Below are 25,672 nucleotides of genomic sequence, written 5' to 3' on the forward strand. Positions count from 1 at the left end.
GTGGCCAGGGAGGGCTGCTGGGGGCAGGAGAGGGTGGCCCGGGGGGTTGCTGGCTCGGAGGCCCAGCAGCAGCCATGGGGTGCCCTGTGACCCATCGCCACCCCACCCCCCAGGGCATCGGCTGCTACATGTTCCGCATTGACGACTTCGACGTGGTGGACGCCACGATGCACGGCAACGCCGCCCGCTTCATCAACCACTCGTGCGAGCCCAACTGCTACTCGCGCGTCATTCACGTGGAGGGGCAGAAGCACATCGTGATCTTCGCCCTGCGGCGCATCTTCCGGGGCGAGGAGCTCACCTACGACTACAAGTTCCCTATCGAGGACGCTGGCTCCAAGCTGCCCTGCAACTGCGGGGCCAAGCGCTGCCGCCGCTTCCTCAACTAGCGCCCGCTGCTCTGCCTAGGGTGCCCACCTTTGGGAGCAGGGATCAGCCCCCTCCAGAGCCCCCTGACTTCCTGCTACCTCCCCCCTTCCAGGCCCCCAGCAGCCCAGTGCTGGGCTTTTGGGGAGCAAGGGAGCCCAGCTGCTCAACCCCCCCAGACACTGGCCTGGGGAGGAAGGGCCCCTAGCGTCGCTGCTGGGGGCAGGGCCTGGTGCCCTAGATTCCTCTGCTGTGATCTCTTCCTTCGCCCCTCCCCCAACCCCTGGTCCCAGGGCAGCTTGTGGCTCCTGCCCCCAAGTGCCCCCCTTTTCTGGGCAGGGAGGAGCAAGACTTGACTTGGGGCAGGCCCCTTGGGGAACAGGGTCTTGCCCCTTTTTCAGAGCCCCCCATGTGGGCTAGTGGGGTTTGCCCCAGAGCAGGGGAGCACAATGACCCCCCTGCTGATCTGCACTAGCAGAGGCATGAGGTGTGTGTTTGTGTGTGTGTATGTTGAGGGGGTGAGTTTGCCCAGCCCCCATCTCCTGAGTCTGGACTCCCAGCTCTGGCCTGGGGGCTGCTTTCCTTTTTGTACGGGGAGGGTGTGAGTGGGGGGTGGGGGGCCAGGGCAGGCCCCCCAACCCTGTAGATATTTGTACAGATGTTTCTAAACCTGTTTATTTTCTATGCACTTTTTTATTTAAAGCGGTGAGTCGGCCCTGTGCCCCCCGGCCCCGCCCTGTTGGTATAATTTTAAATAAATGGCCATTTTCACATGCTGCGCTCTTCCTCGGGTCAGTGGCAGGGGAAGGGGGGAAGTGGGCTCTGTGGAGATGCCCAGGCCCCCAGAGGTTGAGAGGGGGTCTGGGCACACTGCCCCCAGCCGGGAAAGGCCTGCCCCAGCTCCTGCCCCTGCTCTGCAGAAGTGCCTCCTCTTTTTTCCATTGGTGCAGGCCTGGGGCAGCCACAGCTCCCTGCTGCTTCCCCAGCCACTCACCATCTGTTACCCCAGGAGGAGGCTGCTGGCCGAGGGGGGTGCTCTGCGCCTGTAGGACCTATTCCTATTCCTCCCTAGTCTCACGCCTCTAGGCAGAGTTCCACGGGGCAGCGGCCGCTGACTCCTTAGACACCTTCAGGGCGTGTGCCTGCTGCTCGGGACAGGTTCATTGCAGGGACTGGCCCCATGTGGCATTATGTGCAGCTGTTCCCTACTCCAGAGGTGGCCGCATCTCAGTACTGGGCAAGCTGTCCTCCTGGCTTGCTGCAGTGTGGCAGTTACCAGCTGCTCCTGTCCTGCATCCGTCAGTCACTGTCTCCTGGGCTGGGGGTGGTGTCAAGGTCTCCAGTGTGGCTTAGGTGCCTCCTGCTGCCCTTTGATGTGACTGTCTGCACCATGGGCTCTGAGACTAGGTGGGGGAGGGCAGCCCCTCTGCCTGACTGACCCTCAACTCTCCTCCAGTGGGGGGGGGCAGGCCTGCTCTTAACAGCTGCCCCCAGCCACCTGGCAACCCAGGTGTCCTGGTCTTCACTCTAACTACACTCCTTGATGGTTCTTGGTGGATTACTACCCCCCTCCCCACACACACACCCGGGGGAGGCTGGCACCTGAGAACCCAGCTGCCTTGTGATTCTTGTGGAGGAGGAGATGGCATAGTGAGGTGGCACAGCTAGAGAGTGGAGGGCAGTGTGAACACGGTCCTGGCTCATTTCCTTCCTGTGGTGGGCAAGGATGTTGCATGTCTGTCCAGGCATGCACCTCACACCCCCACCTGCACCCCCTCCAGCACCTGTAGGGCATCCTTGCGCCCCATGGCAGCCAGCAGCCCTGCCAGCTGCCCCAGCGTGGCATCGGGCTGGCGGGCAGCCACTGTCTCCAGGGTGGCGCGCAGGGGGCTGCGCGTGCTGCGCAGGGAATAGGCATAGTCAATCCAGGTGGCTGAGAGGCCGTAGCGGGCAGCCAGGTGCCGGGTGCCTGCCCCAGCCTTGCCCTCAGGGTCCAGCAGCATGATCAGCTCCTCCAGCACATCTGGGTCATCCAGCAGGTGCTGCAGTGGTGCCCCCCACAGGCCTGTGGGGTACAGAGCAGGGGTGATTAGGACAGGGTGTGTGTAGGCATGGCTGGTGAGGGAAGGGAGCCACACCTACCTGCATGGCCAATGGTGGGGGCTATGATGCCAGATGTCTCCTCTGCACTCTGGGGGTGAAGCAGCAGAGGAGGCTTAGCCATGGAGCTGGAGGCTGAGGGGGCAGGAAGAGGTGAGGGTTGGGGTCCTGGACCCCCAGCCCAAGGGGCACACTGAGCACCTACCCAAACCCTGTCTGCTGCTCACGAAGGAAAGCTTCACTACCCCCACCTGTGGCTAGGCCTCACCTGCTGTCCAAGGAGCTCCACCCCCTCCCAGGGCCTAGGCTCCACCCCCCAGGGGCTAGGCCTCACCTGCTGTCCAAGGAGCTCCACCCCCTCCCAGGGCCTAGGCTCCACCCCCCAGGGGCTAGGCCTCACCTGCTGTCCAAGGAGCTCCACCCCCCCAGGGCCTAGGCCCCACCAGCTGCCCAAGGAGCTCCACCCCCCCAGTGCCTAGGCTCCACCCCCCCAGGGGCTAGGCCTCACCTGCTGTCCAAGGAGCTCCACCCCCCAGGGGCTAGGCCTCACCTGCTGTCCAAGGAGCTCCACCCCCCCCCCAGGGCCTAGGCTCCACCCCCCAGGGGCTAGGCCCCACCCGCTGTCCAAAGAGCTCCACCCCCCAGGGGCTAGATTCCACCTGCTGCCCAAGGAGCATTGCCCTTGACATTGGGGCTTCTAGTGCTTAGAGCAGCCCCTCCCCGGGGGCAGGCCCCTCCCACTCTTCCAAGGCCCTCCTCCCAGAACAGAGCAGACCCTGCCCCTTCCCAAGGGGGGCAGGATCCTCCCAGCCTCTGCCTCAGGAGTTCAATGAATGGGGGGAGGGGGGGAGGATGGGGGAGAAGCCTGATGGACAGTGGGTGCGACCTGCTCTCTGGGAGGGCTCTCAGCTGGGGGAGAAGTTTGATGGAGCTGTGGGTCTATTTAAGGTGACCAGACAGCAAGTGCAAAAAATCGGGATGGGGGTGGGGGTGGGGGGTGGGGGTGGGGGGTAATAGGAGCCTATATAAGAAAAAGACCCAAAAATTAGGACTCTCCCTATAAAATCAGGGAATGGGGTCAGCCTAGGTCTGTTCCAGCACTGGCAGAAGTGGGGCAGTGGGGCAGAGCAGCTGTGGGGCTGGCTGGCTACTCACCCTGGTGAGGGCACCAGCCACGCTTTGTCCAGACAAGGAGGGCGAAGGACCCAGTCAGCAGCAGCAGCAGCAGCAGCGTCAGAAGCGCGACATGCCCCCCATAGCCTGCAATGAGGGCGGCAGTGGGTCGGGGGACAGCGCCCCGCTACTCTGGCCTTGGCCAGCAGGGGGCACTGTGGGGCGAGCTCCCCGTGCCTCCCGCCCCGGTCTGGCCCAGCAGGGGGCGCTGGCAGGCCCCACGTACCTGCCGTGTCGCTGCAGGATTCGGGCGCTCCAGGGGTCCCAGAGGGGGGGGCCGAAGCAGAGCCCCCCGGCCCCGCTGCAGACGGAAGCGACGTGGGGGCGGCCCCAGGCCAGCACGGCGGGGGGGAGGCAGAAGACTCGGCGCCGGGAGCCTGAAAGGCAGAGCCAGGCAGAGGGAATGAGCCCGCCTGCCACCCCCCGCCCAAGTCCGAATAGAACCCAGGAGTCCTGGCTCCCCCCGCCCCCGCCCCCGACGCTGGCTCCACACCCCCAGCACCTACCTCCGCTGGGCTGTTGCAGTCGATGTCAGCCCGGACCGCAGGGTGACACCGCTCGCTGGGGAAGCAGCACTGGGGCCGGCACCTCCCATCCGGCCCCCGCCGCTGCCTGCGGAGCCGAGAGCAGCCTTGTCAACCAGGGCAAAGAGCAGCGTCCCCCCCCCCCCGTGTAGAGAACCCAGGTGTCCTGGTACCCAGCCCCCAGCGCTCTAACCACTAGACCCCACTCCCCTCCCAGGCCCAGGGATTGAACCCAGCTCCCTGCTCTAGCCAAGGTGGGTCCATGCCATACCCGGGGGGGCAGCACCGGGCATCCTGCAGGCGGGTGCAGGGGCTGAGCTCGGTGCCGGGCGGGCACTGGGAGCAGGGCTGGCACAGCAGGAATCGCCCATCGTTGAAGGATTTGGATGGACACTCCTGGGTGGGAGTTGCGAAGCGGCCGCCTGTGTCCCTCACGCCGCAGTTCACGGTGAATTCCAGTCCTGGGGAGACCGCAGAGTGAGTCAGAGCCCCTAGCCCCATGGCATAGTGCCCCATACCCTGCGCCCCACTGCACACACCCCAGGGTCCCCAGCTGACCACCTGCCCCACAGCAGAGTGCCCCCTACAGAGCCCCCTGCCCTGCTCTCTGCAGCAAGACAACCCCCGCGCACCCTGGGGCCCCCTGCTGACCACCTGCCCCACACCACAGCGCTCCCTACCAGGCCCGCCATCCCACAGCATGGCACCCCCTGGTGAGCCCCCCGCCCTGCAGCACGGTACCCCCTGCTGAGCCCTCTCTGCCCCCCCCCCACTCACCGTGCAGTGGGACTTTGTGTGCGTAGCCGTTCTCACAGGGGACGCAGGCCTGGGCCTGCTGGTGCCAGTACTGCAGGGAGCTGCACTTCTTGGACAGGGAGCTCCGGGCCCTCGTGCAGGCGCCGGGGGGCAGCAGGGCGCTGGGCAGGAGGCAGAGCAGCAGGGGCAGCAGCATGGCAAGGACCGTGTGTGTGTGTTGGGGGGAGGGCTTGGAAGTGCTGGGACCTGGGAGAGGGGAGAACATGGGGAGGGGGATGTGGGGTTCACCTACAACCCCCCCACATCTTCCAGCTCACCCCAACCCCCCCACGCTCCAGGGGCAGTAACCCCCCACATCCCAGCTACTCCCTCCCCCAGCCACAGTCCCGGCCCTACTGATACCCCCACCAGCTGACCCTGAGCCCAACCACATCCAGGTCCTTAAATCCTCATTCTCCACCCCACCCCCTGCCAGCTGCCTGTAAACCCCCAGCTCCCATCAACCCTCCTCACCTGTACTCCTTCCCCACAGCCCCCTGGCTGCTTCAGCCCCCACCCCACTAATCATACCCCTCCCCCTAGCTCACCCCTTTGGCCTGTACCCCTTCCCCACACACCCTCCATAACCCCACCAACCTGTGTGCCCCTCTGATACCCCACCCTACCAGCCCCAGCTGTCCCCCAGGCTCTCACCCCTGCCCAGCGTGTGTATCCTCTTTCCTGCTGTCCGAGTTACACGTGTGTTTGCGTCGCTGCTCACCTCTGTAAGGTGTGTGAACTCCGTGGTGCTGCCCCCGGCCCCCAGCCAGCCCCCCATTTCCCGTCTCCACCCTGCACACTTCCTGCCATCCTGAAAAACAGCAGTCAGCTGAGGCAGATATAACCAGTCAACTCAGCACTACCAACTGCATGGGGATTACCCAGACATGGGTGCTGGGGAATGGCTGTTTGTAACACCGGACGGGACAGCGCACCTGGTGCTGCGATGTAGCCACAACTGGAGTGGGGCAGCCAGGGAACAGCCATACATAACACCACATGGTTACAGCTTGCCCAGGCCTAGGATGACCAGACAGCAAGTGTGAAAAATCATGATGGGGGTAATAGGAGCTTATATAAGAAAAAGCCCCCAAAATCGGGACTGTCCCTATAAAATCAGAACATCTGGTCACCCTACTTGCCACTGAGATGCAGCCAGGTCTGAGTCAGGGTAACTTGAGAACAGCTGCACATAACACCGCATGGGGATGGCTCACCGGGTGCTGAGAACTGGCCAGCTCTGAGACTCCTGCAGCTGATGAATCTAGACAAAATACAGGGGCTCAGAGTGCAGGAAAAGACAGTGACACTAAATGCCACAGCATTCAGGATGTGTGGGCAGGACTGAGAACCAGTGAGCTGGTTCTTGGTAAAATGAAGTTCACAGAGTGGAAAGCTTTCGCTCCTGGGGGTGGTACTGTGCAGCTGTTCCCTGCCCTCAGAGGTGGCTGCGTCTCAGTGTCGGGCAAGCTGTCCCTGTGTGGCATTGTGTGTGGCTGTTCCCTGGCTGCCCCACCCCAGCGGTGGCTGCATCTCAGCATTGGGCTCCCTGTGTCCCTTACAGTTCCTGGCGGGGGAGAAAAGCTTTTTACCTTCAGAATTTGGGATGCAGTTTATGGGGCAGGTGCAGAGGGAACATTTTTTGTCTGTCTTCCAAATCGTACCACTGCTTGGGAGCTGAAAAAGCCAGAAGCTTCTTTGCCTCTTTGTGTGAATCCCAAGCAGTCAGGAGAAGCTGAGAGCTACAAGGTCTGCAAAGCCACAAGGCCAGCATTCAGCAGGGGTTTAAGAATTGAAAGGTGCAGCTAGTCGCCTCGTGGGAATTTCAGATTCCCAAGTATGTGATGTTGGCTGTGCCAGATGCCCGTCCGTGCCTGGGCTGCAGGCGTTAGCTAAGACCTAACAGACTCGTAGCTGAAGCCCAGACCAGGTCACCTGTATGCTAGTTTCGCTCAGAATAGGTGTTAGTTTAATGAGAATGGATTTAGTGTTTAGACTCTATGACATGCTTGTAAATTGCTGCCTGCGTTCAGCTCACTTGCAATGTCGGTATTCCCGGCGAGAAGGAGAGGTGTGAGTTTTGCTTGAAAACGCGGAAAACGTTTTGCAATATGAAGATTGTCCCACTGGAGACCTGCTCTGTGCAGGGAAGTTCGGCTGGGGGCTTAGAGTCTGAATGAAGGAAATCAAACAAAGTCACAGGAACAATTTCCGTCTGGGCTGGTTGACCTCGAACAGGGCCAAAGGCTGTAGCTGAAGCCAGAGATCCTGGGGCGGGGGGCGGTGCACCCCAAAGGACAGATCACTGCAGCCTCAGTCACTCTTTAGCTCAGAGGCTAACTCAGCAGTGTGTGTCGCTTGTTAGGAGAATGTAAAGTAAATAGCGTAGAGACCAATCAATCATCATCTTGCTTCTGGCTTTGCTTTTAAACAGGCTAAATAAGCAAGTGAATGTAAGTGAAAGCACAAGGCTGCACCCCCTCCTCGCCTTCCCCCCCCCACGGCTGGTAGCCTTGAAGATGAGGGGCTAATGGAGCAAGGGGTTGCAATTGTTACCAGGTAGCTGGAAAGGAGACGTGGAATCTGCAGAGGAGTGACCATGACCTGCTCCTTAACCCTCCCATCAGGTACAAAAGAGGCGGCTCATCGACCCCCGACTCAGGACCCCCCCAGAATGGAACCTGACCATGGATTGGAACGGGTGGGTGGGCCCAGGGGAAGAGCACAACAAGTATAATTAAGTTTGCCAAGAAGAGTGGGGGAAGAGGGACTCGGTGGTGTTTGGAGCTAGGGGTTAGGAGAAGAAGAGGAAGACTCTCTCTGCGTATAGACCTGTAGTGGGGGGAGGGGAAGAGGAAAAGTCTCTCCACGTATAGACCTGTAGTGGGGGGAGGGGAAGAGGAAAACTCTCATTGTATAGACCTGTAGTGGGAGGAGGAGAAGAGGAAAACTCTTGGCGTGTAGGAATAGCCCAACTGGTGCGAAGGGCTGGCTTCTGAACTTGTTTGCTTGTTTAGCCCCAATAAACCCATCGAAGTGCCTGCAGGCTGCACTCTGGACTGTTACTTTCCAGCGAGCTGCGTCTGGGAAGTAAGAGGGAGGAGGGAGCTGGACCCCTGCCAACATACCCCTGCTTGCTTTAACTTGTAAATAACTCATATTCCTAATTAATAGCTGGCTGATCCTGTAACAAACTACAGGCATTGTCTTCGGGGGGGAAATCTAGGTCAGTTATTTTCAACCTTTTTTTCATCTCCAGACCCCTAAACAAGTTTGAATGGCGGCGTGGCCCCCCCTTGGATAGTCTGCGGCCCACGTGGGGTCCACGGCCACAGGCTGAAAACCGTTGCTCTAGGCTCCCATGGATCTGGGCTGTGCGGCCTCTTGGGACCGGACGCGACCTGAACGTGTCAGTGATCACTGATCACTAAGTCCAGCTTGTTTGGGGGGCGAGATGGACTGGAGAGCCCAAGGGGACTGTCTGGGACTCGATGGTGAGATGGGTGCCGCGGTCCAGGCGTTAACTGTTCCTGGCTCAGGGAAATCTAATTACAGCCCCCACCTCCAGTCTGGGTGTATCTGCTCTGTCTGTGGGAGCCCTTCGCACAGCATGACAGTTAAAACACCCACCCTGGTGTGTAACAGACCAGCTTTGTGACAAGTTTGGAGCTCCGCTGCTGGGACACACTAGTTGAGAGTGAAGGTTTATAATTACCCACCTCGTTAGACCCCCAAACCCGGCTCATTGTCCCCCAAACAGTCCCCGCAGTCACTAGGTGCAGTTCACACTTACTGGAGCAGGTCCCTTGAAAGGCCAAAGGTTTTGATTCACGTCTGACTGCAGCCTATTGAAAGACGTTTTGTTGAAGAAAGACGAAACCTTTGGAAAATATCGTGTTTGCGCCTTGCTGCTGGAACTGCCCTGGCTACTCCTGGGGGGATTCGGCACCAAAAAATTAAAAATTCTGCACAATATTTTAAAATTCTGCATATAAAATTCTGCATAACACAATATAATGACACCCGTTTTGATTATTTTTGGTCATTTATTTCAAAATACCTGTCAGCAAATACATGTGTAACCATACTTGCATCTTTTTTGTTGTCCGTAATGGTTTTTGAGAAATAGATTCCTTACTAGGCATATTAATATAGAACTCTGAGTAATAAACACAGACCCGTATTTCTCACCTCCCTCTGACACAGGGCAAAGGCTTGGGGGAGTCGGGGTGACGGAGGAGCTGAGGGAGAGGAAAGTAAATTGCTGCATGTGAACTTGGGAGGGGTTTTTTTGGTGGGTGGAGGGAGGGACTGTTAGGGAGCTTCCCCCAGACAGACCCTGGCTGACCCCTAGCCTCTCCCAGTCAGGCACATCTGCCCCTGTCCCCATGTGTCCCTCCACCCCCACTCTGACACCCACTACCCCCATCCCAAGTGGCCCTGCACCCCCTCCCACTGTCCCTATGTGGCTTTGTACCCCCTCCCCCATCCCTGTGTCTCTGTCTCCCCACCCAGCCGCAGGGCCGGCTTCAGGCCGATTCACCCGATTCCCGTGAATGGGGCCCCGCGCCTACGAGGGCTCCACAGCGTCTGGAAGAGGGGCCCTGCAAGGTAAGGAGGGACCCTCCAACTGATTGAGCTGCCATCAAATTGCTGCCGCTATCTTCGGCGGCAGCTCAATTGCTGCTGCTGGCTTCAGCGGCATTTTGGCGGCAGCTCTTTCGAATCGAGCCCCGCACGTCCTAAAGCCGGCGCTGCCCAGCCACTCCCGTCCCCGTGTAGCTCTGCACCTCCCTCCCCCGGGGCCCTGTGCCTCCTCTCCCACTGAGCTCCTGCCCCACTCGCCTTTGTGAGCCCATCTGACCCCCCCCCCAGCACCCCACGCTGTGTCTCCCCATAGCCCCTGGCTTCTGGCCTGAAGAAGGCAGGTGCTGATTCTTCCTTCGCTGGTCGGGAGCTGCAGCTTTGCCCTAGCGCCACAGTGCCCTCTGGTGGGCAAAAGTCAGAACTGCAGCAACAATTCAGCAGCAGCTTTTTTCTGCTCAAAAAATTACAAATCTGCAGGACTCGTTAATATGAGCACACGCTGTAGTGCAGAATTCCCCCAGGAGTAACCCGGCAGCATAACACGAGCCCAGCGTAAAAAGTGTGGGCACAGAAACAAGGAAATGCAGCTGGCCGGTTTTCTAACATCCTTAAAAAGGTCAAAATTCAGATGCTGATTCACTGGTTGTGCAGCTCTACAGCTGGGTCAATCACCGGGCATGGAGATGGGCAGCGTCCTGCTTAGCCAAAGGAAGCGCCAGGTTCAGCGGGAAGGTCGGATGTACCTGCAAGACGACATATTTTACAAGAAAGAACCTCATTTCGGGAACGGAACTCAACAGGACAAATGCAAAGCAAGACTCACTTCCCCTCCTGTGCTCCCTGCAACACAGCACCCCTGCCACCCTGCTGTGGTATCCCCCCCCCCCAGCACAGCACCCCCACCCTGCTGTGTAGTATGGCTCTACCAACCCACTCCCCCAGCACAGCACCCCCGCCCTGCTGTGTGGTATGCCCCCCGCCCCAGCCCAGCGCCCCCGCCCTGCTGTGTAGTATGGCCCCTCCAGCACAGCACCCCCTTGCCCTGCTATGTGGTATGCCTCCCTGCCCTGGCACAGCACCCCCACCAACCTGCTATGTGGTATGCCCCCCTGCCCTGGCACAGCACCCCCACCAACCTGCTGTGTGGTATGCCCCCCGCCCCAGCACAGCGCCCCCACCCTGCTGTGTAGTATGGCTCTACCACCCCACTCCCCCAGCACAGCGCCCCCGCCCTGCTGTGTGGTATGCCCCCCGCCCCAGCACAGCACCCCCACCCTGCTGTGTAGTATGGCCCCTCCAGCACAGCACCCCCTCGCCCTGCTATGTGGTATGCCCCCCTGCCCTGGCACAGCACCCCCACCAACCTGCTGTGTGGTATGCCCTTCCCCCCCTCCCAGGACAGCACCACTCGCCTTGCTGTGTAGTATGGTTCCACCACCCCACTCCCCCAGCACAGTACCCCCCACCCTGCTGTGTGGTATGCCCCCCGCCCCAGCACAGCGCCCCCACCCTGCTGTGTGGTATGCGCCCCCCCGCCCCAGGACAACACCCCCGCCCTGCTGTGTGGTATGCCCCCCCGCCCCAGCACAGCATCCCACGCCCTGCTGTGTGGTATGCCTCCCCGCCCCAGCACAGTGCCCCCCGCCCTGCTGTGTGGTATGCCCCTCCGCCCCAGCACAGCGCCCCCGCCCTGCTGCGTGGTATGCACCCCCCCCGCCCCAGCACAACACCCCCGCCCTGCTGTGTGGTATGCCCCCCCGCCCCAGCACAACACCCCCGCCCTGCTGTGTGGTATGCCCCCCCGCCCCAGCACAGCATCCCACGCCCTGCTGCGTGGTATGGTTCCACCACCCCACTCCCCCAGCACAGCACCCCCGCCCTGCTGTGTGGTATGCCCCTCCGCCCCAGCACAGCACCCCCGCCCTGCTGTGTGGTATGTCCTCCCGCCCCAGCACAGCACCCCTGCCCTGCAGCATGGGCACCCCATCCGACTCCCCCAGCACAACGCCCCCGCCCTGCTGCGTGGTATGGTTCCACCACCCCACTCCCCCAGCACAGCACCCCCCGCCCTGCAGCGTGGTATGCACCCCCCCCGCCCCAGCACAACACCCCCGCCCTGCTGTGTGGTATGCCCCCCCGCCCCAGCACAACACCCCCGCCCTGCTGTGTGGTATGCTCCCCCGCCCCAGCACAGCACCCCCACCCTGCTGAATGGTATGCGCCCCCCCCGCCCCAGCACAACGCCCCCGCCCTGCTGTGTGGTATGCGCGCCCCCCGCCCCAGCACAACGCCCCCGCCCTGCTGTGTGGTATGCGCCCCCCCCCGCCCCAGCACAACGCCCCCTGCCCTGCTGTGTGGTATGCGCCCCCCGCCCCAGCACAGCACCCCCTGCCCTGTAGCATGGCCACCCCACCCCACTCCCCCAGCACAGTGTCTCCTGCCCTGCTGTGTGGTATGGCCCCCCATCCCCCAGCAGAACGTCCCCTGCCCTGCAGCATCACCCCCCACTCCCCAGCACAGCACCCCTCACCCTGCTGTGTGGTATGACCCCCCCCACCCTGCAGCATGGCCCCTCACCCTGCTTCCTGCAGCACAGCACCCCCCACCCCACTCCCTGCAGCACAGCATGCCCCATTATGCCCCCCAGCCCACTGCCCTCTGCCAAGCCCCCTGACCAGCTCCCACAGCAGTGCCCCCCACACCGCTGCCCTGAAGCATGGTGCCCCTGACATTTCCCCACCCCATGGCATGCCCCCCCCACTCCCTGCAGCATGGCATCCCTGCCATGTCTCTAACCCCGCAGCACAGTGCCCCAACCCTGCTCCCTGCAGCACAGCACCCCCTACTGGTTCCCTGCCCCGCTCCCCATGGCATGGCACCTCCTGCTGCCAATCGACGTAATCTCTAGTTCATGCTGCACCCAGGGGGAATGAGACGGGTGGGGTGGATCATGTCTAGTTTATTCCAGCTCTCATCATTACATCCCACACGGGGGGAGGGACAAAGTTCAGACCGTCACTCCCTGAGCAGTCCTCCCCGGGTGCCTGGGTCCTACCAACTCAACAACCAGGGAGAAGCCCCCCCCAGTACAATTATGGGCTACGCGGGGTTACACTAGCAGAATGTATAGAGAGGGGCCTTAAGGATCCCCAAACCCTCCCACTGTGGGACTCCAGCAGCTGCACTTCCGCTGGGTCTAGGGCAGGTCAGGTGACCTGGTGCCTGGGCGGGGCTAGGTGAGGCAAGGAGCCTGGGGAGGGGTCAGAAGCGTCCATAGCGATGGTCGGGCGAGCGCTGGCGTTTCTTGTCCCGGGGCCGGTCGTGGGAACGCGATGGGGACGGGGCCCTGGGAGAGAGAACAGAGTCAACATGGCCATGGCCGGACCTCAGGGAGGGCTGCATCACCTCCCAGCCCCCCCCCCCCCCGGCCCAGCCCCCCAGGGAGTGCTGCATCCTCCCCCAGCCCCACAGGGGGCGCTGCGTCACCCTCCCGGCCCCTAGAGCTCCGCCAGCCCCCCAGGGAGTGCTGCATCCTCCCCCAACCCCCAGGGGGCGCTGCATTATCCCCCGCCCCCTCCAGGGGGCGCTGCGTCACCCTCCCGGCCCCTAGAGCTCCGCCAGCCCCCCAGGGAGCGCTGCATCCTCCCCCAACCCCCAGGGGGCGCTGCATCCTCCCCCAACCCCCAGGGGGCGCTGCATTATCCCCCGCCCCTCCCCCCAGGGGGCGCTGCGTCACCCCCCAGCCCCTAGAGCTCCCCCAACCCCTCAGGGTTTGCTATGTCATCCCCCTTTCCTACTAAGCTCCCCTTGGGGGTCACTGCACCCAGCCCCAAAACCTCCCCCTTGCATCATCATTCACCCAGCACCCCTGACCCCTGCTACTCATTCTGCCCCAGCACCCCCCGACCTCATTTGTACAGCCCAGGGACTTCCCTACCCTGCCCCCACAGGACCCCCACACCCCCTCCTCCCCCAGGAGAGCAGCTGCCCCCACCCTCCAGTCATCTCCCAGGGGCCCAGCCCCCCGCTCCCACTCACCGCCGGTGCCGGCTCCGCCCATACAGCTGCCGGCGCAGCTCCCGGGATATGGGCCGCAGGTGCATGAAGTTGCAGAACCCTCCGCGCGTGCACTCCCTGGGGGGCAGAGAGCAAGGGGGTGACAGTCGGCGATGGGGGCACTCGTGGCAGCTGGTGCTGGCCAGGGGGCACTGACCATTAAAGGTTAATGGGCCCAGGGTACCAGGCAGGTACCTGCCGGGGGAGAGGAATCCCTAAGGCTCTACGTTCCCTCTAAGCTGCATGGCCACACAGCTGCCTAGTGAGCGCTGCGCAGGCACTCAGGGCTGAGGTGGGGAGAGAAGCCTCTCCCCAAAGCCCAGTCCTGCCACGGCACCCCTCTCCTGGCCCAGCCCTGAGCCTACCCGCCCTTCCCCCGGCCCCAACCCAGTCCAGCCCGGAACCTGCCGCGGTCCAGGGACAGGTGCCTTCCCTGGCCCTGACCCAGCCCAGAACCTGCTGCAGCTACGGGACAGGCACCGCTCCTCAAGCCCAGTCCTGAACCTGCCCGCCCCTCCCCTGCCCCTGAGCCAGCCCAGCCCCAAACCTGCCAAGGCTGAGGGACAGGTGCCCGGCCCTGCCCGGCCAGGACCTGCTGTGGCTGGGGGAGAGGTGCCTCTCCTCCCCAGCCCAGGTGCTGCTGAGGGGAGAAAGAGATGGGGAGAGAGAACTCCCCCCACTTTTACCCCAGTGCACCCCAAAGCCCTCATCTCCAGCTCCACCCCAAAGCCCACACCTCCAGCTGGATCCCTCACCCCCCTGCATCCCAACCCTCTCAACTCCCACACTCCAAATACTTTGGGGGAGGGACAGCTCAGTGGTTTGAGCATTGGCCTGCTAAACCCAGCGTTGTGAGTTCAATCCTTAAGGGGGTAAAAATCTGATTGGGAATTGGCCATGCTTTGAGTAGGGGATTGGACTAGATACCTCCTGAGGTCCCTTCCAACCCTGATATTCTATGATTTCTATGACCCTAGCCCTGAGCCCCCTCCCGCACTCCGAATGCCTCGACTCCAGCCCTGAGCCCCCTCCCGCACTCCGAATGCCTCGACTCCAGCCCCCTCCCGCACTCCGAATGCCTCGACTCCAGCCCCCTCCCGCACTCCGAATGCCTCGACTCCAGCCCCCTCCCGCACTCCGAATGCCTCGACTCCAGCCCTGAGCCCCCTCCCGCACTCCGAATGCCTCGACTCCAGCCCTGAGCCCCCTCCCGCACTCCGAATGCCTCGACTCCAGCCCTGAGCCCCCTCCCACACTCCGAATGCCTTGACTCCAGCCCTGAGCCCCCTCCCGCACTCCGAATGCCTTGACTCCAGCCCTGAGCCCCCTCTTGCACTCCGAATGCCCCAGCCCGCACCATGAATTTTGTTAGGTGCACCAGCATGGAGATGATGTGTCACAAAATTCATTCCGCACATGGGTGGGAAAAATTTGAGGGAACGCTGCAAAGGGTTAATGGGGTCCAGACGCCCAGCGGGTACTTGCTGGGGAGAGGAGGTCCCCGAGGGGTTAAGCAGACCAGGAAGCCTGGTGGGTACTGGCCTGGGGAGAGGGGTGGGTCCCTGAGGGGTTAGAGGGCTAGTGTGACCAGCAAGTACCTTCCTGGGGAGAGGTGATCCTGAGGGATTATGGGGTCAGGGCGTCCAGTGGGTACTGGCCAGAAAGGGGGATCCCTGAGGGGTTAATGAGGGCAGAGTCCCAGAGGTGCCATCCCTGTGCCCAGTCACTTACCCCATCTCGTACTGGCGGCAGCAGGACTCGCGGAAGTCGGTGACTGGGGACAGCTCAGCCCGCACGGCCTGGCCATTGAACCAGCGATTGTTCAGCTCCCCCACAGCCCGCTCGGCGTCCTCCTCCCGCCGGAACTGGGGAGGAACGAGAGTCAAAAGGGCCTGCCTCTGGGGAGCGCTGGCCCCAATCTGGACCCAGGGCAGGTATCGGCTGCCTCGAGGTGGGGAGGGGAAAGGAATGGGGCACAGGGCCTTTCCCCTCTAGTGGGCACTGGCCCCAATCTGGTCCCAGGGCAGGTATTGGCTGGCTCGGGGTAGGGGGCGCTGGGGGTTACCTTGACATAGACGTTGCCGACCAGGTGATCCCCAAGGTTGTCACAAACGTTCATCTCCTCGATCTCCCCATACTTCTCCGCCAACTCTGTGAAGACCTCCTGACGCAGGGACAGAATGAGCTTCATGGGACAAATACCCAGTAACACTGCACAGGGTCGGCTAGCCTGGCCCTCGGATGCAGCCACCTCTGGGGCAGGGCAGCTGGGAAACAGCCGCAGTGATATACCACATAAGGCTGGCTTGCCTGATGTGAGATGCAGTCACTATTTCTGGCTTCTATTCCCAGCTCTGGCAGGGGAGTGGAGTTTTGTGGGTGTGGAGTAGGGGAACCTGGGAGCCAGGACACCTGGGTTCTATCCTAGCTTGCTTCCAGTGACTTACCTCAAAGAAATTGTCATAATGCTCCTGCACTTCCACATCGCTGACATGACCTGGAGGAGAGAGAGACAGACTCACGGCTGCCGGACAATGGGCGAGCTGCATTCGGTGCCCCCTGTGTCTCCTGTTGCCAGGAGTGAGGGGCATGTCCAGAGGCCACAAGCTTCCTCACAAGCAAGGCAGTGCCCAGGAGCATGGACGGAGACCCGACCAGGGCGTTAAGGGACGAGAAGGGCTGGGAGGCTATGCACTTCCCCAGACAGCGTCCCATGCAGCTGGGCCAGGAGGGGGTAGTGGGTACTCACAGTGCGAGCCGTCTGCCGACTGGGCCGTGTTCTGGGGGTTCCGATACAGATTCAGCAGCACGATGGTCTACAAACGGAGATGCAGACATAGTGAGGTGTCCGTGTTCCTCAGCTGCCCCCCGCCCAAAGGTGGCTGCGTCCCAGCGGCAGGTGAGTGGTCCCCATGTGGTGTTGTTTGTGTCTGTTCCCCGCCTGCCCCACTCCAGAGGTGGCTGCATCCTGATCCCCCAGACGCTGCGCCCCGGATCCCCATTGCCAGGCTCACCTGGCTGAAGGTGGGTCTGTTGTGGAGGCGGGAACACCTGTCTCCGTGACGACAAGCCCCGATCTTAAAGTAAAAAGAGCAGTTAACCCTGGAAAAGGGCCAGAGATGTTTAGTGAGCAAGGGGCTGGTGGTGCCAGCAACCCCCAGAGAGCCTGGGACCCAGGAGTCCTGACTCCCAACCCCCAAGTCAGGGACAGAACCCAGGAGTCCCAACACCCAACCCCCGCCTCCCCCCAGACCCCGCCCCCCCGAGCCAGAGAGAGAACCCAGGAGTCCTGACTCCCGAGAACCCAGGAGTCCTGACTCCCAATCACCCCCCCTCAAGCCAGGGAGAGAACCCAGGAGTCCTGACTCCCAACCCCCACCCTCCCCAAGCCAGGGAGAGAACCCAGGAGTCCTGACTCCCAATCACCCCCCCCTCAAGCCAGGGAGAGAACCCAGGAGTCCTGACTCCCCTCCCCCCCCCTCCAAGCCAGGGAGAGAAAAGACGGTTACTCACCTTTGTAACTGTTGTTCTTCGAGATGTGTTGCTCATATCCATTCCAGTTAGGTATACGCGCCGCGCGTGCACATTCGTCGCAAAACTTTTACCCTAGCAACTCAGTGGGCCGGCAGGTCGCCCCTAGAGTGGCGCCACCATGGCGCTTGATATATACCCCTGCCGGCCCACCCGCTCCTCAGTTCCTTCTTACCGGCTACTCCGACAGTGGGGAAGGAGGGCGGGTGTGGAATGGATATGAGCAACACATCTCGAAGAACAACAGTTACAAAGGTGAGTAACCGTCTTTTCTTCTTCGAGTGATTGCTCATATCCATTCCAGTTAGGTGAATCCCAAGCCTTACAAAGGCGGTGGGGTCGGAGTGAAATGTGGCAGAATAAAACTGCTGAGCCAGAGGCTACAGCATCTCTTGACTGTTGAACCAGGGCATACTGCGAAGCAAAGGTATGGACCGAGGACCAATGGAGCTGCATGACAGATCTTGTGGGAAGGAGCACGAGCCAGCAAGGCGGCAGATGAAGCCTGAGCCCTGGTAGAATGCACGGTGATGTGGCTTGGGGAAATATGAGCCAAATCATAACAAGTGCGGACGTCCGCCATCACCCAAGATGAGATCCTCTGAGAGGAAAACAAGCAAGCCCTCCCTTTGGCCCGCTACCGTGACAGAGCTGGGGCACCTTACGAAATGGTTCTGTCAGCGCAATATAAATGCGAGCACTCCACAGATGCTCAAGGAGTGCAATGGTTGTGCCCATTGCGTTGAGCTGTGGGTAACATGAAAGGCCGAAACCCCCTTAGGGAGGAAAGCCGGGTGCGGTCATAACTGCACCTTGTCTTTGTGAAACCTAGTGTACGGCGGAACCACCGTAAGAGCTCTGAGCTCGGAGACCCGTCTGGCCGACATAACAGCTACGAGGAAAGATGTCGTCCAAGACAGGTATAGCAGAGGGCCAGTCGTGAACGGCTCGACTGGGGGAGACATAAGTCTGGTTAAAACTAGGTTGAGGTCCCAGGAGGGGCTGGGCGGCGCACCCGAGGGTGCAAGCGCTCCAAGCCCTTGAGGGACCTCGAACCCATAGAGCGTGAGAACACGGAACGTCCACCTTAGCCTGGCTGGAAGGTAGAGATGGCTGCTGAGTGTATCCTCAGCGATGATACCGCCAGGTCCTGCCGCTGAAGGCCAGAGGCAGGCCAAATAGAGGGGATCGAGACCTCAGCAGGAGCAAGATCGAGCGTATTGCAGCTGTAGAAGAAACGCTTCCACCTGGCCCGGTACGTTGACCAGGTGGAAGGCTTCCTGTCACCCTGGCTCAGCTACGCAGCAGCCACACCGTGAGGCGAAGAGGCTGCAGGTCCGAGTGACGAAGCCTGTCGTTGCCCTGAGTGATGAGGTCTGGGTGGGGTGGCAGGGTAATTGGGTCTGTTATTGACAGGCCGAGCAACGTGGTATATCAGTGCTGCCTGGACCACTCTGGAGTGATCATGATGATGCGTGCTCTGCCCCTGCGGAGTTTGAGCAGGACCTAATGAACCAGTGGGAACAGTGGGAAGGCATAATGGGGTTGGCCTTTCCCCGGCACCAGGAATGCGTCCAAGATCGATCCCGAGGAGAGACCTTGGAAGGAGCAGAACATCTGGCATTTTCTGCTCTCGCGGTGAGCGAACAGGTCTATGTGAGGAACATCTCCACTTCTGGAAAGCAGAACGCCTCACATGGGGCAGAGTGATCACTCGTAAGACAGGAAAGACCTGCTAAGTCAAAGCGCCAAGACGTTCCGAACGCCTGGGAGAAAGGACGTCACCAGCTCCATCGAGTGGGCCATGCAAAAGTCCCGGAAATGGATGGCCTCCTGACAAAAGGGGGAGGACCATGTCCCTCCCTGGATATTCATGAAGCACATGGCCGTTGTGTTGGCTCTAAACACCGAGATACAATGGCCTCGCAGCTGCCGCTGGAACCCCTGGCACGCCAGGCGGACTACTCTCATTTTTGGGGCATTGATGTGGAATGCCAGCTCCCGAGAAGACCAAAGGCCTTAAGCTCGGAGGTGACCATGAGCACTCGAGCAGAGAGATGACGCGTCCGTCGTCAGGGGCAGTGAGGGCTGGGGCGGATGAAACCGCATCCCTGCCCACCCCAGGGCGGGAGTTAGCCACCACTCTAGGGAGCCTAAGGTGCTCGAGGGAACGGTGACTACCATGACCATTGGCTCCCTGTCCAAGCGGTACGCCGAGGTGAGCTGGACTTGGAGAGGATGGAGGCGGAGCTTGGCGTGTTTGGTTACAAATTTGCGGGCAACCATGGACCCAGGAGACTGAGACAAGTACGAGCCGAGGTCGTTGGGAAAGCCTGCAGACCTCAGATGATTGTTGCCATCGCCTAAAACCGCAGTTGTGATAAGCAGGCTCCGGCTAGGTAGGAGACCAGGATAGCCCCTAGGAAGTCCAACCTCTGCGTGGGAACCAGAGTGGATTGCTCTATAGTAATCATCAGGCCTTGACCCGTGAATAAGACCGTGACGATGCCCACGCGCTGAGTGGTTTGTGTCTCAGAGTCTCCTCGGATAAGCGAATCGTCCAGAAATGGAAAAATGCATATCCGACATCAGCGAAGGTAGGCGGCGACTATGGCCGTAAACCAGAAGTACTGACAGTTGGCTAGAAAGCGGAGGTATCTCCTGTGCGGAGGGAAGATGGCGTTGCAAAAGTACGCGTCCTTCATATCCAGGGCGGCATAGTAGCCCCCAGGAGGCAAGGATGGAATAATGGTTCCCAGGGATACCATGCAGAACTTCAACCTTATCCTAAACCGGTTGAGTCCGTGCAGGACTAGGAAGGTCTGAGACCTGCGTTCGAGTGGGGGACTAGGGCATAACGGGAGTAAAACCCCTTGCCCCTTTCGTCCGCTGAAGGGGGACAGGGTTGGAACAAATTAGAGGTGGTACCAATGCTCCACCGTGCGCAGGACCCAGCGATCTGAAATTAACTGGGGCCACGCCAGGAGAAAGCGGGATTGGGATCCCGGCCTGTGACTGGTACACCGCCCTCAGGTGAACCTTGGAAGGTTCGTCTTTGGTCCCAGTGGTAATTGCGAGGGACCTTGACCTTGGCTCTTTAGGGGTCCTGACGTTCGTCTGCGACCACCTTGGCCTTGCTGTTTGCCAAAGTCCTGTCTCTGGCTAGGCACAGAGTATGGCGGCTGGGGACAGAAAAGGCCTGCGCTTGGTCGCTGGCATATGCATGCTGATAGAGCGCATTAGGACCCTATTGTCCATCAGGCTCTGCAGCCTGGGGCTGTCTTTGCCGCGAAGAGGCCTGTACCAACAAAGGGTAAATCCTGAATGGCATACTGCAGCTCTGGCCGGAGGTTTGAAACCTGAAGCCATGAGATGCACCTCATGGCGACACCAAAGGCCAGAGTCCTGGCTGCAGAGTCTGCTGCGTCCAACGAGGCCTGGAGGGATGCTCTGGGTACCTTTTTTCCCCCGTCCTCCAAAACGGCAGCGAACTCTTGGCGGGAGTTTTGAGGGAGAAACTCCATAAACTAAACTACCTTCACCCAGGTGCTACAATTATCGCAGCTAAGCAAGGCTTGTTGCTTTGCTACCCAGAGCTGCAGGGCCTCTGCAGAGTACACCTGGCGGCCAAGCAGGTTCATTCGCCAAGCCTCTTTCGGTTTCGGGGCTGGCGCCCGCTGGCCATCATATCAGAATCGTGGTCCTGAGCATAAGATCTGCGCATGTGGGATGACATGGATGCGTGTCCGGATGACCATGGAGGTACTAAAAGAAGGCACAGGCAGAGTCTCTGACTCTATCGGACCTTGCCCAACTCGGCACCGGGGACCGGCACCGGGAGGCGTACCGGTACCTGGAACGAGATCCAGACCCGCAACCAGAACGGTGCCGGGAGGTCGACCGAGATCTCGAGGCTCGGGGAGAGGCTACAGGAGTCAAGGTACCTGTCGCGGTGCCGGGAGTCAGAACGGTGCCGATATCAGGTCGGCGAACGGGATATCGACCGGTGCAGCGAGTGCGACCAGTACCGATGAGGAAAACAGCACCGGGACTGTAAGTGGTGTCGGGCGTGCCGACAGGACCTGGAGTGTCTGCGGGACCGTGATCATGAACGGTGCCGCTCTGCTGTGCTGACAGAGGACGGTCACATGAAGAGACTGTATTACCCGCACTGGCGGTGCCGGGGTCAGGCAGCATCGACTCTGTCATGGCAATGAGATCCCTCGCCGTTGGTAATGTCTCCGGCATGGAGGGAATAGCAGGCTCAACCACAGTGCATACTGGGGAGCTGTCAGGCACCGGATTCGACGGCCCTCGTGGGACAGGGATCGACGGTACCGAGGTCGTCAGAGCTTCGGTAGGTGTCGGTGCCGGGCGATTCGAGTTAGATGAGCTGTCTGGCTGCGGTGCCGTTGGCACGGAAGCAGCAGGAGCAATAAGCTCAACCACGGCGCGTGCCGGGGAGCCGTCAGGCACCGGATTCAACGGCCCTTGTGGGACTGGAATCGACGGTGCCGACGTTGTCGGTGCCTCCGAGGTGTCGGTGCCGGGCAATCCGACTTAGACGAGCTCTCTGGCTGCGGTGCCGTTGGCACGGAAGCAGCAGGAGCAGTAGCTCAACCACGGCGCGTGCCGGGGAGCCGTCCGGCACCGGATTCTACGGCCCTTGTGGGACCGGGATCGACGGTGCCGACGTCGTCGGTGCCGCAGCAGGTGTCGGTGCCGGGCGATCCGACTTAGACGAGCCCTCTGGCTGCGGTGCCGTTGGCACGGAAGCAACAGGAGCAGTAGCTCAACCACGGCGCGTGCCGGGGAGCCGTCAGGCACCGGATTCTACGGCCCTTGTGGGACCGGGATCAACGGTGCCGACGTCGTCGGTGCCGCAGCAGGTGTCGGTGCCGGGTGATCCGACTAGATGAGCTCTCTGGCTGCGGTGCCGCTGGCACGGAAGCAGCAGGAGCAGTAGCTCAACCACGGCGCGTGCCGGGGAGCCGTCAGGCACCGGATTCTACGGCCCTTGTGGGACCGGGATCGACGGTGCCGACGTCGTCGGTACCTCCGCAGGTGTCGGTGCCGGGCGATCCGACTTAGACGAGCTCTCTGGCTGCGGTGCAGTTGGCACGGAAGCAGCAGGAGCAGTAAGCTCTACCACGGCGCGTGCCGGGGAGCTGTCAGGCACCGGATTCAATGGCCCTGGGGGACTGGAATCGACGTTGCCGATGTTGTCGGTGCCTCTGCAGGTGCCGGTGCCGGGCGATCCGACTTAGACGAGCTCTCTGGCTGCGATGCAGGTGGCACGGAAGCAGCAGGAGCAGGGGGCTCAACCCCGGCGCGTGCCGGGGAGCCGTGAGGCACCAGCAGGAATCGTAGGCTTTCTCGACCTCGGAGGAAGGGAGCGGTGCCGAGTCGACTTCGGTGCCGGCGACGGCCGGTGCCGAAAGGCCATGGCAGTACCGGCGGGGTCCGGTGCCGAGGAGGCGCTTCTGCCAGCCGCTTGATCATCGCTCGGCACCCAAGGTGGAGGGGTAAGTGAAAGTCCCGCTCCTTTTTGTTCTCGGCTTAAAAGCCTTGCAAATGGGGCACTTAGCTGTCAAGTGTGATTCCCTGAGGCACTTCAAACAGGAATCGTGTGGATCTCCCTTCGGCATCGGCTTCTGGCAGGCCGAGCCCATTTTAAAACCCGGTGAGCCATGCATGGGCTCCGGCACCAGGTTCATGGAAGGGGCTATTTCCTGAACCCCACTAACAATTACTAAACTAACTATGTTAGCAAAGAAAAACGTATAACTATACAAATATATATATAAAAGGATTATAATTGCATAACTATATACGAGAACTACGAGTAGCTAGGGAAGTGGAGGTCAGCTAAGCCGCGCTCCACTGTTCCAACGACCGACACGGGCAGTAAGAAGGAACTGAGGAGTGGGTGGGCCGGCAGGGGTATATATCAAGCGCCATGATGGCGCCACTCTAGGGGGCGACCTGCCGGCCCACTAAGTTGCTCGGGTAAAAGTTTTCCGACGAATGTGCACACGCGGCGCACACACCTAACTGGAATGGATATGAGCAATCACATCTCGAAGAAGAACCCAGGAGTCCTGACTCCCTCCCCCGCCACCCAAGCCAGGGAGAGAACCCAGGAGTCCTGACTCCCTCCCCCGCCGCAAGCCAGGGAGAGAACCCAGGAGTCCTGACTCCCAACCACACCCCCCCCCCCAGCCAGGGAGAGAACCCAGGAGTCCCGACTCCCAACCCCCACCCCCCCGAGCCAGGGAGAGAACCCAGGAGTCCTGACTCCCTCCCCCGCCCCAAGCCAGGGAGAGAACCCAGGAGTCCTGACTCCCAACCCCACCCCCCCCCCAGCCAGGGAGAGAACCCAGGAGTCCTGACTCCCAACCCCCACCCCCCGAGCCAGGGAGAGAACCCAGGAGTCCTGACTCCCAACTCCGCCCCCCGAGCCAGGGAGAGAACCCAGGAGTCCTGACTCCCTCCCCCGCCCCCCGAGCCAGGGAGAGAACCCAGGAGTCCTGACTCCCAACTCCGCCCCCCGAGCCAGGGAGAGAACCCAGGAGTCCTGACTCCCTCCCCCGCCCCAAGCCAGGGAGAGAACCCAGGAGTCCTGACTCCCAACCCCCACCCCCCGAGCCAGGGAGAGAACCCAGGAGTCCTGACTCCCAACCCCCACCCCCAGCCAGGGAGAGAACCCAGGAGTCCTGACTCCCAACCCCCACCCCCAGCCAGGGAGAGAACCCAGGAGTCCTGACTCCCAACCCCCACCCCCAGCCAGGGAGAGAACCCAGGAGTCCTGACTCCCAACCCCCACCCCCCGAGCCAGGGAGAGAACCCAGGAGTCCTGACTCCCAACCCCCACCCAGGGAGAGAACCCAGGAGTCCTGACTCCCTACCCCCCCCCCGAGCCAGGGAGAGAACCCAGGAGTCCTGACTCCCTACCCCCCCCCCCCCCCCGAGCCAGGGAGAGAACCCAGGAGTCCTGACTCCCAACCCCCCCTCCCCAGCCAGGGAGAGAACCCAGGAGTCCTGACTCCCAACCCCCACCCCCCAGCCAGGGAGAGAACCCAGGAGTCCTGACTCCCAACCCCCACCCCCCAGCCAGGGAGAGAACCCAGGAGTCCTGACTCCCAACCCCCACCCCCCAGCCAGGGAGAGAACCCAGGAGTCCTGACTCCCTACCCCCCCCCCCGAGCCAGGGAGAGAACCCAGGAGTCCTGACTCCCAACCCCCCCCCCCCCCAGCCAGGGAGAGAACCCAGGAGTCCTGACTCCCAACCCCCCCCCAGCCAGCCAGGGAGAGAACCCAGGAGTCCTGACTCCCAACCCCCACCCCCGAGCCAGGGAGAGAACCCAGGAGTCCTGACTCCCAACCCCCACCCCCCAGCCAGGGAGAGAACCCAGGAGTCCTGACTCCCTACCCTCCCCCCCCGAGCCAGGGAGAGAACCCAGGAGTCCTGACTCCCAACCCCCCCCCCCCAGCCAGCCAGAGAGAGAACCCAGGAGTCCTGACTCCCCCCCCCCGAGCCAGGGAGAGAACCCAGGAGTCCTGACTCCCAACCCACCCCCCGAGCCAGGGAGAGAACCCAGGAGTCCTGACTCCCAACCCCCCCCGAGCCAGGGAGAGAACCCAGGAGTCCTGACTCCCACCCCCCCCCCCCCCCGAGCCAGGGAGAGAACCCAGGAGTCCTGACTCCCCCCCCCCCCCCAGCCAGGGAGAGAACCCAGGAGTCCTGACTCCCAACCCCACCCCCCGAGCCAGGGAGAGAACCCAGGAGTCCTGACTCCCTACCCCCCCCCCCGCGAGCCAGGGAGAGAACCCAGGAGTCCTGACTCCCAACCCCCCCCCCCAGCCAGGGAGAGAACCCAGGAGTCCTGACTCCCCCCCCCCCAGCCAGGGAGAGAACCCAGGAGTCCTGACTCCCACCCCCCCCAGCCAGGGAGAGAACCCAGGAGTCCTGACTCCCCCCCCACCCCCCCGAGCCAGGGAGAGAACCCAGGAGTCCTGACTCCCCCCCCCCCAGCCAGGGAGAGAACCCAGGAGTCCTGACTCCCCCCCCCAGCCAGGGAGAGAACCCAGGAGTCCTGACTCCCCCCCCCCCAGCCAGGGAGAGAACCCAGGAGTCCTGGTCATTGACCTTTCCCCCCTCCCCCCACTCACTTGTCTTTCTCGGTGCCGAAGATGGAGGCCAGGTACTCCGCCATCTTCCCTCTTCCACCCGCCGCGGGGCACGCTGGGAGTTGTAGTTCCCACTCCATAGACCCCCCCTCTGCAGACTCGGCGGCTTGGCTTGTACCGAACATGCGCACCCGGACCGAGCATGCTCAGTAACACCAGCTGAAGCCGGTGCCCTCACTTTGCCCTTACTTGGAGGGGGGAAGGGCAGGGTGTGGGAGTGGACATGGGGGAGGGATGGCTCAATGGTTTGAGCTTAGGCCTGAGCTCAATCCTTGAAGGGGCCACCAAGGGATCTGGGGCAAAGTCAGTACTTGTGCTAGTGAAGGCAGGGGACTGGACTCAATGACTAT

At 61.6% G+C, this 25,672-nt stretch overlaps 3 protein-coding genes across 8 annotated transcripts in view; 1 reads left to right on the forward strand and 2 right to left on the reverse strand.

The window, feature by feature from the left end:
- Window positions 1-1,234, forward strand: part of LOC115640371 (histone-lysine N-methyltransferase 2B-like) — a 41,988-nt gene extending 40,754 nt beyond the window's left edge. For 2 of the 3 annotated variants that reach the window (XM_030543104.1, XM_030543103.1), the window contains one exon: window positions 114-389. In XM_030543104.1, coding sequence (XP_030398964.1) covers window positions 114-389 — 276 coding nt within the window. Of the gene's footprint in view, window positions 1-113 lie in introns of all 3 variants that reach the window. The other variant, XM_030543102.1, reaches the window with a different exon arrangement.
- Window positions 950-5,115, reverse strand: LOC115640373 (IGF-like family receptor 1). The gene is made up of 7 exons (XM_030543105.1): window positions 4,941-5,115; window positions 4,435-4,624; window positions 4,146-4,251; window positions 3,866-4,016; window positions 3,622-3,726; window positions 2,509-2,601; window positions 950-2,431 (listed from the first exon to the last, which is right to left on the reverse strand). The coding sequence occupies exons 1-7, from the start codon at window positions 5,113-5,115 to the stop codon at window positions 2,121-2,123; spliced, it is 1,131 nt and encodes a 376-aa protein (XP_030398965.1). The 3' UTR covers window positions 950-2,120.
- Window positions 5,116-9,427: 4,312 nt separating this feature from the next.
- On the reverse strand, window positions 9,428-25,369 carry LOC115640374 (splicing factor U2AF 26 kDa subunit). 4 transcript variants are annotated; one of them, XM_030543108.1, is made up of 9 exons: window positions 25,305-25,369; window positions 16,616-16,703; window positions 16,351-16,417; window positions 16,049-16,098; window positions 15,667-15,765; window positions 15,333-15,466; window positions 13,584-13,679; window positions 12,761-12,891; window positions 9,428-10,288 (listed from the first exon to the last, which is right to left on the reverse strand). In XM_030543108.1, exons 1-8 carry the CDS (start codon window positions 25,346-25,348, stop codon window positions 12,807-12,809), a joined length of 663 nt encoding a protein of 220 aa, XP_030398968.1. In that variant the 5' UTR covers window positions 25,349-25,369; the 3' UTR covers window positions 9,428-10,288; window positions 12,761-12,806. The 4 variants fall into 4 exon arrangements, with proteins under 4 accessions (XP_030398968.1, XP_030398970.1, XP_030398969.1 ...); XM_030543110.1 differs by lacking the exon at window positions 12,761-12,891; XM_030543109.1 differs by lacking the exon at window positions 9,428-10,288 and having other exon boundaries at window positions 12,487-12,892; window positions 13,591-13,679.
- Window positions 25,370-25,672: the final 303 nt, after the last annotated feature.

Source organism: Gopherus evgoodei, unplaced genomic scaffold (genome assembly GCF_007399415.2).
Source record: "Gopherus evgoodei ecotype Sinaloan lineage unplaced genomic scaffold, rGopEvg1_v1.p scaffold_31_arrow_ctg1, whole genome shotgun sequence".
In the NCBI taxonomy this organism is placed as follows: Eukaryota; Metazoa; Chordata; order Testudines; family Testudinidae; genus Gopherus; species Gopherus evgoodei.

Coding starts and splice junctions, on each gene's coding strand:
- LOC115640373 (XM_030543105.1), bottom strand. CDS start 5,115: ATGCTGCTGCCCCTGCTGCTCTGCCTCCTGCCCAGCGCCCTGCTGCCC. Junction 3,727..3,865: donor ATCCTGCAGCGACACGGCAG/GTACGTGGGGCC, acceptor CCCTCATTGCAG/GCTATGGGGGGCATGTCGCG. Junction 2,602..3,621: donor TGGCTGGTGCCCTCACCAGG/GTGAGTAGCCAG, acceptor CTGCCCCCTCAG/CCTCCAGCTCCATGGCTAAG.
- LOC115640374 (XM_030543108.1), bottom strand. CDS start 25,348: ATGGCGGAGTACCTGGCCTCCATCTTCGGCACCGAGAAAGACAA. Junction 16,704..25,304: donor TTCGGCACCGAGAAAGACAA/GTGAGTGGGGGG, acceptor GCCCTTTTCCAG/GGTTAACTGCTCTTTTTACT. Junction 12,892..13,583: donor GGGCGGAGCCGGCACCGGCG/GTGAGTGGGAGC, acceptor TCTCTCTCCCAG/GGCCCCGTCCCCATCGCGTT.